The sequence below is a fragment of the Bacillus rossius genome, chromosome 1 (assembly GCF_032445375.1).
Source record: "Bacillus rossius redtenbacheri isolate Brsri chromosome 1, Brsri_v3, whole genome shotgun sequence".
In the NCBI taxonomy this organism is placed as follows: Eukaryota; Metazoa; Arthropoda; class Insecta; order Phasmatodea; family Bacillidae; genus Bacillus; species Bacillus rossius.
Genome location: NC_086330.1, coordinates 7,232,407 through 7,244,531, shown reverse-complemented (window position 1 = coordinate 7,244,531; position 12,125 = coordinate 7,232,407). Strand labels below are relative to the sequence as shown.

Genomic DNA, 12,125 nt, shown 5'->3' with positions numbered 1-12,125 from the left:
AATACCATAACGCCGAATGCCACATTGACCGCAACGCCGACAGCTAGAAAACTGCTGTGTACCACAACGCCGAAATACAGTAACGCCGAAAAATGTTGCTGCGGGGTGGGGGAGGGGCCACAGGAGCAAAATGAAAAACAACTGAATGAATGTGTGTTTCTTAAATGCATCTTAACGCCGAAATACCACAACCTAACCTAGGCTAGCCTAACCTAGCTTAACCTAACCTAACCTTTGTGGCAGTCCTGAAATGACATTTTTCGGCGTTAATGTATTTCGGCGTTGTGGTACACAGCAGTTTTCAAGCTGTCGCGTTGTAGTCAATTTGGCATTCGGCGTTATGGTTTTCGGTGTTATTGTACGTTCGGCGTTGTGGTATTTCGGCGTTGTGGTGCGTCCCCCACTAACTCATGTCGGGTCGCGAATAAACTGGAGGGGGGGGGAGAAACTAGTTTCCCGCTCTCCCTCATCACTCACGGTGTTTGGACTGTCTCCGTAGCACACAGATTCTGGCTTAAATATGTTGATAACCCTAGAGGTATAAAAAAAGTATCTAATTTAGTTTTAGCTAATTATTTTTGCATGGATTTTGGTTTTTTTATTAATTTTACTATTGTTAACAAATTAGAATAGTATGTTTTTAATTATTTCCCGTAACTGTTTCCTTGGATGCAGATTTTTTATTTTATTTATGTGTATAAATAAAGTAATTAGGCCTGTCTTCTGTAGCCACAGTGATAAATAATAACTTTGGTGAGGTTTTGGTACTGTTTGTTTTTTAAATATGTGATTTTTTTTTTTTCAATTTTTTAATTACAAGATGTTTAGTTTTAGTTGTGACTTTGTATCATTAGTGTCGTGAAGTAGTAAAAATTGTTTATAGATGACTACAGCCTTAGAATATCTGCAACTTAAAAAAAAATCATTATTCAGGGCCGTCAAGAGAAGCAAAGGGCCCAGGAAAAATAATTTTGTTTACTTGAGTACAATTTTTCAAATCCCACAGTTTTAAAAAAAATAATTCTGAAGACTCTAAAGCTCGTTCTACAATGGCATGGAAACGTAAACAGATGACTTATCTCCCGGAACATTTCACTATCGCGTCTGCTGCTTCCACAATCACTCGGCTGATGTCATGGACAGCCAATTGGAAGGAGATTGGCAACCCCGACCTCCAACCCTGTACGCGATTAGGGAATACGCGTCGTTAGAATATACCGAAAACTGTAGAATTATGGTGTGCAACACCTGAACTATTTTCATTAATCACGTCAGCTTACACACTTACCAACCGCACAACTAAACAACAGTGTAACCGTAAATTAACTTTACGTGGCTAAAATAGGCGTTGAGGTTCGACGAATCGGTGACAAGCATAGAAAATTATAAGAATGTGATGCAATAAGGAATGTTGCTCTTATACACTATCGTTAATTTTTTTAAAAATGTTTTGACACTGCTTCTTTTAATTGATTTGTTCACTTCTATTGACGTCCTTGAGTTACGCTTTATTATAAACGCAATTATGGCATAACGTAACAACATATTTAAAAAAAACACGATCCATAAGGTAAAATATCCCAAAGTTAAATTAGTAAAAATTACAGTCATAAACAAGGATAAATATAACTGTGTTGTTGTTTTGCAAATACATATTGCCTTTCGTGTATTACAAGTGATTCCACGAACGTATCTTAATAAAATACAAGTAAAATTAAATATTAAAACAGAAAACTTAAAATAACACAAATTATGATAACATGGGGTTTTAACATCAATTCATAACGGAAATACCCATTAATATAATTAAAATTAATAGTAAAGTTTATTTCTGCTCCGTTACATGTTTCGTTTGTAAGTCAAAAAACCTGACAGGATCGCATACATTCGTATGTATTGGTAAATTCAAAGACGTTTCACTGACGGCTACACGTTCTGAAAACAAACACACAATATTACACGTGAAATGTGTAAGTGGGTCATGTAATGATTGTCATGATTTCTGATTGCAGATTTCTTCACAACAACAAACTGCAGAGGATACCAGCGGGCGCATTCAAAAACTTGGAATCATTGAAACGACTGTAAGTGACTGTAATGTTGTTGTACGCTATTATCGAAGTGTAAGTTACGTTGTTGTTACGTATTTAAATAGGCCCATGTGATGTGCTATGTTCTTCGACCATCCAGAACCTTGTGGTTACTCCTGCTTCGGTCTGGTGGGCCCGGGGGGGGGGGGGGGGCTCTTTTTCACAGACAAGAGAGCCAAACGCCCGATCGTGCATCTTCGGTTTTTTTTTTGTTCATTGTAAATAAATATGATGGTGTTAATAAAAGGAAAGACCTTAAACAAGGCAACGGTATTTATTTGTGATTGTTTTTAGAGGAAAATAACTAATTGCAGAAACGTACTTCGTGGATTTGTATATTTTTCATACCGTATAAAATCTAGGAAGTCTTTGTCTTCCACAAATATTCTCGGGACGCCCCATATTCCGTGAATGTTTATTTTGGACAACTCATGATAACTAATGGTCATTTAGGTTAGGTTAGCCATATTATAAATACTTTAAAACATTGTGGACGGTTGATTTGGTTAGGATAGCTACATTAAAGATACTGTGAAATCATGTAAACGGTTTCCTAGCCCTGGATAGCTACATATTAAAAAGTTATTTGCTAAGCAACCATAAAATGATTTTAGAGTATTTTTAATGTAGCTATACTTACCTAATATAACCAACCATCCACAATGTTTTAAAGTATTTATAATGTAGCTAACCTATCCTAATCGACCGCAAAATTTAATGCCACACCGGTTTATACAATTAGATAGAACGGGAAAAAAAATGCTAGCATAAACTTCGGGGAACTACCGGTGTGGCTCTCTCGTCTGTGAAGTGATGGCTTCCCGTCGGAGGGGAGGGAGGTCGTGTGATCAGTCACGTGGTTACCCCCTCCACCGCGCGGCTCCGGGTGGGACGCGTGCGTGCATTGTTCATGGTGGAGCGCCTGTTGGGTTGTTCACCCGCTACACAGGCATGTAGCACGGGTGGCAGGCTTTACAGGCGTAAATGTCACTTCAGGTGGGACCACTTCGTTGGGGGAGGCTTAGCTCTCCGCAACACGCTCATTCATCATCCTGTCGGGTTTCCAAATTTTCCTAGTTACTGTTTGTAGTGTTTTATGTTTGCTAAGAGATTTATTTATCCCCGTTCTACAGTGGCATGTAAACAGAGCAGGATCTCCTGGAACATTTCACTATCGCGTCTGCTGCTTCCACGGTGCACGGAAACACAACAATGGCAACCACCGAGATTGAATTCAAGGTTTCAAAAAATTAATTTAATTATTTAAAAAATATATATACTCCTAAACGATAGCACAGCCAAAATTAAAATATATAATGAAAAAAAAAGTATTAAATTAACACTAGATATTCTTGTACTTGAAAATTTTTTTAACGTATTTAGAACATAAGGAAACATGGCTGCCACCGCAGACAAGTGCTCGGCTTCTATTGGTCGCACGGAGCGACGTAAACGGAAGAGCTGGGCATTGCCGAGCTGATACGTACGGGTCCTGGTCGCATGCGTGCCATCGTTGACACTTAGTTCTGTGTGATCCGTCTCTGTTCCTGCGTCATTGTACATGTCCTTTAGTTACGCTTTACTATAAACGCAGTGTATGACAGGGTACGAACTGGCGTAACAATCTATTTATAAAATAAAAAAATTACAATACATAGAGATAAAATTCCAAAATTAAACAAATAAAAATTACAGTCGTAAATAGGGATATATGTATACAACTGTGTCTTTTTTTTGCAACTGTGTCATAAAGGTAAAAAAATAAACATTGGCTTTGGTTTTTTACATTACATTGCATTACATTTACATTTACTCATACATGACCTCGAACGTATTTTGATAAAATACACGTAATATTAAATGATTAATTCTGAAAATTTTAAAATAACACAAATAAGGATAAAGTGGAGTTCTAACATCAATTCATAATGGAATGAACCCATTAATATGGTTAAAATTAAGATTCAAGTTTATTGCTGTATCGCTTGTTAAGTCAAAAAACGTGATGGGATCGCATACATTCACATGTCATTGCTGTGGACGTACTTAAAACAGTTACTGTGCAGATGATGTAAATGGAAACAGTTACTGTGCAGGTGATGGAAATGGAAACAGTTACTCTGCAGGTGATGGAAATGAACAGTTGCTCTGCAGGTGATGGAAATGGACACAGTTGCTGTGCAGGTGATGGAAATGTCTCGCTCCCAGAGGGTAACTGCACGTGCATGTGTGTGTGTGTGTGTTACAGGAGGCTGGACAGCAACGCGCTCATCTGCGACTGCGAGATGATGTGGCTGGCGAGGATGCTGCAGGAGAAGCAGAGGACCACGCAGGCGGCGGTCACGTGTCAGTACCCCGCCGAGATGCAGGGCAAGTCCCTGGCCAGCATGGCGGAGCATGAGTTCCACTGCAGTGAGTGTCCTCCGTGCGTGCTTCCAGCCAATTCTCAGGACTTGTGCGTGCACACTCATACAGGCCATTGTCAGAGTCCTGTTTTTTTCTTTGACGTGACAATGTCTAATAAATCAATGAACGCCGGCTGCACGCACGAAAAAGTGTCCCGTTACGCACACTGTCCCGTTACGCTCATTGTACGCTTGCGCCGCATCTATCTTCCACTCGATTGGTCTATGAATCTACTATTATATTAAATAGGTTAAGGCGGGCTTTTCAAAAGTAGTTTTTAAATTTAGTACTTTAACTAAACTAAACTATTTAATCTTTAATTAAACTTCTTTGTATCCATACAAAATAGTGATAATTCAATGAAAATGATTCAATTTTATTCATAAAAGTATGCAATCATTTCATCAATGTTTTGTTATGACGTTGTCACGTTAAACTATCGTCCGTAAACCGACTTTACAGACAACCAATTTTTTCCAGTCCATCTAAGGCGGAAGGGGTTTTATCATGATCGTAAATCATTGATCGATGTATGTTGAGAGTGAGGTTGACTACAAGCTTGGTGTCTCCAGAGAAACCAACCATCACAGAAGAGCCTCATGACGTCGAAGTGACGTTCGGAGGAACCGTGTTCTTCAACTGCAAGGCAGAGGGCGATCCTGCCCCGGACATTGTCTGGATGAGGAACAAGTAAGTCACTCACTGGGTGTTATAACAACTACTCCCGCACTTTGCTGAGCGGGAGTGTGAACAGCAAATGGCTGGGTCGTTACCAGGGGCAGCTCCAGGCAGGGGCGCAACAACTAAATTTCCAAAGGGGGGGGGGGGGGCAATATACCTTTTTATAAAGAATCATCTATCCCCCCTATTGAAGCGGGGGCTCCCCCGGGAAAATTTGTATTTCAAGGTGGAAAATGGTGCTATTTGAGCAGTTTTATTATCTAAAAATTGATTACACAGCACTTTCTTTACCCCCGTTTGCCCCCACTTCAAGGGTTCGGAAGGGGGGGGGGGGAAAATACCCTTACCCCCCCCCCTGTTGTTGCGCCCCTGGCTCCAGAGACGGGAAAGCTGGGTAATCACCCGGGGCCCTGTGTAGCCATCTGTTACTAGCACGTTAGTAACCTTGTATATAGTTACGCTCTTCACTCACTCACTGACTCTGTAATGCCAAAGATATATGTATGCCTTGGAGACAAGCGTATCATGAAGTACAAATACATGTTAGCCTACTCCATAGAGCTGTGTATAAAATAGAAAATGGAAGTGTAACAATAGAGTAACATTTTAAATACAGCTTCATAATTGGAACATACCTTAATTATTAAATTTAAGTGTTTGTTGTATTCATCATTTATCAATGGGTGCCTTAGGCACCTTATGAATAACTATGCTCATCATTACTAAAGAGTCTCATATCTCGGAAAGTTTAGCTTTAAAAGAAAAACTGTGAAAATTCTTCCCTAATTGGAAAACAAAGTTTGCGTCACTTTTGATGATGTTATGAAATTTGTACTTGTGCCCTTTCGGAAATCTTGGTTTTTATGTTTAAAATATAATTATATCTTTGAAGTTTATAATTTTTTATTTCAAAGTCATGCTAAAATGATTACCCTAGTCGATAAAAGATTCTTTCCTCATTTTCCCTTCATTATGTTAATTGTATGTGGCATCTTAAATGACCTTGTCAACGTAATTAAAGATGAAACAAAAATAACTTATTTTTTGCAGGTAACTAAAATAAAATTAATTCCCACAGTGAGCAGATGTTACTGAGTGTGTGAGCAAGGTGGTGCAGAGATATGACATATTCCAGTTTTTAATCCTGTTTTTTTTTTTCCCTTGGTTTCCCAAAATCACACTGGACAAATGCTGAGATGGTTTCTATATACTAACCACCCAGCATACCTTGTCTGCATCACTGTGAGCTACCGTCGAACGGCATTGCTTTCGACGAAACGCAGAAGTGAAATCTCGGCCACGGTGGATGGAGAAGCCTAAGATGTAGGCCTACATCAAGTTCTGTCCCTGCCCGAACACGCCCGAATATTCACCTTCGGCCAACCTCGGGATTTGTTTCATTTTTGCGCAGGAAAAATGAATTCAAATATTAAAAGTGGTCGGTTAGGTTAGCTACATTAAAATAAACAGAGAAATATATATATATATATATATATATATATATATATATAAATCCGAGGTTGGTCTAAGGTGAATTATTCGGGCGTGTTCGGGCAGGGACAGAGCTTGATGTACATCTTAGGCTTCGCACGGTGATGGGAAGCCTACGATTCACTCGTCCTTCTGGACATACCCGAATACTCACGTTGGCAAGCCTTCTTTCAAGAGACGAGAGAGCCAAACTCCCGATCGTGTATCTTCGGTTTTTTTTTTTGTTCATTGCAAATAAATATACAACTCATGATAACTAATGGTCAATTAGGTTAGGTTAGCTACATTATAAATACTTTAAAACATTGTGGACGGTTGATTTGGTTAGGATAGCTACATTGAAGATACTGTGAAATCATGTAAACGGTTTCCCCCAAATAAATACACGTGTTGCGGTACGGAAAACAAAAGGCGAGCATGAACTTCGGGGAACTTCGGGTTTGGCTCTCTCGTCTGTTGAAAGAATGCTTGCCAACGTGAGTATTCGGGTTTCTCCAGAAGGACGAGTGAATCGTAGGCTTCCCTGATGAGTGCTGGTGAGTGGAGTGTTTGACGCCGCGGTGCGCGTGTGGCAGCAACGAGGTGAACCTGGCCGACCCGCGCTACTCCAAGCTGGCGGACGGCACGCTCATGATCCAGAACACGGTGGACGCGGACGTGGGCGTGTACGAGTGCATGGCCAAGAACCCCGCGGGCGAGGCCAAGTCGCGCGCCGCCACCATCAACTACCAGAAGTCCCGGGGTGCGTGTCCCAAATGGTTTCTTTTTGACGTGACAACGTCTAATAAATCGATGAACTGCCGGCTGCACGCACGAAAAAGTGTCCCGTTATGCACATTGTCCTGTACGCTTGCGCCGCATCTATCTCTCTTCCACTCGATTGGAACAACCATCGATTTGATTTTTTCGAGGCACCATTAAACTTGAAACGCTCACATTCCGTTTCCTAATTTTCCCATCATCGTCCTTTCCTTAACAGAATAACACAGATTGGAAGAAGTTAAATAGCAAACATGTATAAAAGTTATAGTTAAACTAATCTCTTCGTTAAAGTAATTAAACATATTTTAATTAAATTGTAGATTTCATTTCACTCCTTTGTATACATACAAAATAGTGATAATTCAATAAAAATGATTAAATTTTATTCATAAAAGTATGCAATCATTTCATCAATGTTTTGTTATGACGTTGTCACGTTAAGAGGCCACTCCAGTGTTTCAGGGGCACTACGCAACCCGCGTTAACCTCATAAGATTCAATGCTATTTTAATTTTGCTTATAACAAATTAACTAATATAGATTTCGAAATGATGCTTGCTTGATATGAAAGACAACGATGCTCTTATCAAAGCCCCTTTCTTCAAAAACGTGTATAAAATATGGTTCAAACCTAGACAATACACTTATTCATATTAGTAAAGATTAGTATAAAAACATCATTTATGCACGTTTTTGAAGAAAGGGTCTTTGATAAGAGCATCTTTGTCTTACATTTCAAGCAAGCATCATTTCGAAATCTATATTAGTTAATTTGTTATAAGCAAAATGAAAATAGCATTGAATCTTATGAGGTTAACGCAGGTTGCGTAGTACCCCTGAAACACTGGAGTGGCCTAACTATCATCCGTAAACCGACTTTACAGACAACCAATTTTTTTAAATAGATTATCTTAGTTTTGTTTAATGAAATGTCTGATTCCATTTCAACATCAAAAGCTCATTAATGTTTCTTGTGAATGTTTCTTGGACCTTGAACAACTTGAATTTTCTTCGAAGAATTGTATACTCCTAACCCAATCAAACCTGTATCCATTTCCCAGCACAATTGAGGGTTTACGGTGGCTTATTTCACTACAGGTTTTTTTCCCAGAATATCTTTAGACATTTGCACTAAATTATTAGACCGTACGTAATACCACACCTTAAATTGTTAAATGCATTTTCAGACAAAATGGGCATTTGACCGGTCTTATTTATTATAATATGACCAATAAAACGGATTGACTGCCTTAACGTTTCATAATATATTACCTATTTCTTCTTTGCAAAAATATTCACTTTTAGTAGATTTTACAGCTTGGTTAATTTAATGCAGAGTAGATTAATCGATGTTGACCCTCAGCTCTTAAAATGAGTAATTCTGGAAACTGGAATTTTGATGAGTGAGTGCATCTGGCCATTTAAGACGTTAGAAAATAGTAAGTAAACCACAACTGACAATTAAGTACGTAGATGAAAAGTTAAACATCTGAAAAGGTGCTATCTGAATGTGAAATTTCAAGTCCTGATGTTTTCCATGGAGACTGCTGTTTTGTCTAGAGACGTAAGAGATTGTAAAATCCATATAAAATGAAACAATTAATAACGATGCACTCGCGAACAACTCGATTGGCAGCAAGCGTGCACGATAGCACAACTTACCGCCATGATAATCGAACAACAACTTTTGCTTCATTGCCGGAAGCTGCAGGGCTACCCACCTCAGCAGGTAGCCAACTTGACAAAATTGGCGCTGCTGGCAAGCAGCGCGGGAAGTTCCAAAATTCAAACGTTTCTAACACTATACACTGAATTAACACACAGTATTTACAAGTGCAAACAACTGCATTTTGGTGATTGTTGTGATGCTCACAGTGAAACCACACTTCCGGCGAACCCCGTTGGACCAAGACGCGGACGAGGGTGGAACCATCAGGCTGTACTGCGCTGCCATTGGCCAGCCACAGCCCGACATCGCGTGGAGCAAGGAAGACATTCCTGTCGTACCGGACAGCAGAATTCAAGTGAGTGTTATTTTTTGTTCCTCACGTAAGGTCCTGGAAGATTTGGGAACAGGCTTCACCAACGATTGCCCATTAGGAGTACGTGCTTCAGTAACATTCCTGTTGTGAATGTCATACAACCGTAAACCTGCATGTTCATGAAACTAGCAGTGCTGTTGGTGAGTTGAGGATTCAAAAGTTAAGAAGCACTTCAGAGTTCAGGGCCTAGCAAGCCGAGCAGTTGCCAAACGCCCCGCGATGGTGCTTTTCATTTTTTTTTGTAAAGTTTTATATTTAAATTTTTGGTAATTAATAGAAAATTTAAATATAAATTTTTATTATCTTGTAACTTATTGTGCAGATCAATACCTATTTCAAATCATGATTTCATAAATAAAAAAAGTTCAGAGATTTTATTGCCACATTATAAAAACGCGATTCTCACGGAAATTTGATTGAAAGCACTTATTAAACTAACCATGATGATTTATCAGGAAAGAATATCAAAATATCCTAAAATAAATTAGCAAAAACCACAGTCGAAGTTACAGGTTGGGTTGATAATGCTTGAAAGAGTTAATTTTTCTAATTTTCTAGTTGAAGGGCCTCCAAAAAATTACCTGGCCCAGGGCCACGCAAAGTGCAGAGCCAGTGCTGTTCAGGATTATTCTCGAAATGTCAAATGACCGTTACATGAATGCATAACCAATTTGTTACAGTTTTTTGGGATTTTAAAAGCTAGAGAGAAAAAAATATAAAAAAAAAGCAATAGTACAGAACCCTTTATTCAAAGTAAGAGGGGTGGTACTAAATTTGAATTTACATTTGTAACGTACTATTTACAGTAAAAGGTTCTTGGTAAAACGTTGATCACTCTCCAGCATGACAAACTAATAATGTTGCACAATGGAAGGGGTGGATTACGATGAAACCAAACCAGCCACTGGGCTGAATGCTTTATATATGTAAGTACAGCAGTATTTAGTGTACAGACTATCTACTCTCCAGTGATTTTAGTTTCATGTTCCCTTTTGATGGTTACAACTCCCCCAACACACTCATTGTCTCTTTGCTGGTCTTGATGACCAATTTTTTATAAGTGTTGTTCAATAATGTATAGAGACCTGAAAAATTCACGGATTCATTCAATGAAATGCTACAATTCAAATAATTATACCTTAGTGCTGCTTCTGCCATTGGTTCACTGTTAATCTGGAGTAATGAGGGCCAATTAGAGACCCTCACTCGTAGAAGTGTCCAATCGCAGGCCACCCAGTCGAGACAACTCACAAGTCAAAAGCCAATGAACAGTTGGCATTTGCCCGAGTGTGTAGAGGATAGTGGAGTCTATCCTGGAGGTCATTGAACCCGCAAATTTTTCCAGTCTCTAATAATGTACCATTTTTTCTAAGTTACAAGGAGCAGTGTGATTAGTGGTCCGAGCATTCCCCCCTCCTACTTGGGCAGCTTGGTCTAGTTCCCACTGAGACCATGCCCAAGTTTATCGCCAGTGTGAAACATAGCAGACGTTTCTGGAGCCAGTGCTCCGTTGTCATCTCTTCAACTTCGTCGTCTTCAACAGACGAAAAGCCTTTACTTATTCATTTAAATGCTTTAGCACAAAATATATAGTGCAACAGGAAAATTTTTTTATAAAAAAAATACTTTCCCTGCGACTTTAATTAATGGTGGTTTCAAAGGACTCGTGATCTAGAATAGGCAGCCCGTTACATTGTTTTGTACTGCCCACTTAAAGAAACTTTCAGGTGTACTGTTATGTATTAATCATCCTTGTTTCTATGTACGTAGAATAAGGAGTCTGCAGTTGGTGTTCAAAGCCACAGTATTCTAGCAGAAATATTCGAAAGTATTATTTATATTTATGTAATTAAATAATTTATTGTGACATTGTAATTTTTTGGGGTGATTTTTAGTAGTGTTTTGTAAATACTATGAATTTTTTGTTACTTCATCATGTGTCACATATCATATTTATTATCTGTTGTACAGAATGTGTATGAAATAACAAAATATTGTAAAAATGTAATACTTATTCATGTATATTTGGCTCTCGGAATAGCTTCAAAAATTATATCTAGCCCTCGAAAAGAGTGAAGTTGGCATCACTGGGGATTATTCACATAATATTTCAGTTGCGTGTTGGATGCATTAAAACGTACATCTTTCCTTGAGTTCTTTCTAGTTTTCTGTTCAACTGCCACGTTTTTCTTGAATTAAATTATTTAAAACATTCAACTGGGCTGTGTTCGAAACCCACAAAATGTACAGATGTGTAATGACTAGAGACATGCAAAATTCGGAGATTCATTTCGCGATAGGCTAGCATCAAAACAACCATACCTTCGTACAGCTTCTGCGATTGGCCCACATTTTATCCGGGGAACTGTGAGCCAATGGGAAACACTAAACCAAGATAGTGCTGAATTACGGACAGCCTAGTTGAGACGTCTCGCGCGTCAGTAGCCAATGAACAGGTGTCATTTCCGCGAGTATTTAAAGGACTGTGGAGTCTATCCTAGAGGTCAATGAATTCGCTAATTTTGCAGGTCTCTAGTAATGACATCTTTACTTTTAATGAGTAACAGTAATTATAAATTCTTTTTCTTTTCTTTATCTTGTGAAAGGCCAACTTGAATCCATGCATGATGCTGGTGTATCTCGTACGTGGTTC

The 12,125-nt window shown here is 38.8% G+C and overlaps 1 protein-coding gene across 8 annotated transcripts in view; it reads left to right on the top strand.

Annotated features, from left to right (window-relative positions):
* The window catches only part of LOC134531653 (peroxidasin), a 443,688-nt gene that overhangs the window by 397,036 nt on the left and 34,527 nt on the right, over window positions 1–12,125 (top strand). For all 8 annotated transcript variants that reach the window (XR_010075058.1, XM_063367432.1, XM_063367423.1 and 5 more), the window contains 5 exons: window positions 2,013–2,084; window positions 4,339–4,502; window positions 5,069–5,186; window positions 7,244–7,410; window positions 9,306–9,454. Coding sequence is in view for 7 of the 8 variants with exons in the window: in XM_063367432.1 (XP_063223502.1) it covers window positions 2,013–2,084; window positions 4,339–4,502; window positions 5,069–5,186; window positions 7,244–7,410; window positions 9,306–9,454 (670 nt within the window). In the remaining variant the exon portion in view is untranslated. The remainder of the gene's footprint in view (window positions 1–2,012; window positions 2,085–4,338; window positions 4,503–5,068; window positions 5,187–7,243; window positions 7,411–9,305; window positions 9,455–12,125) is intronic.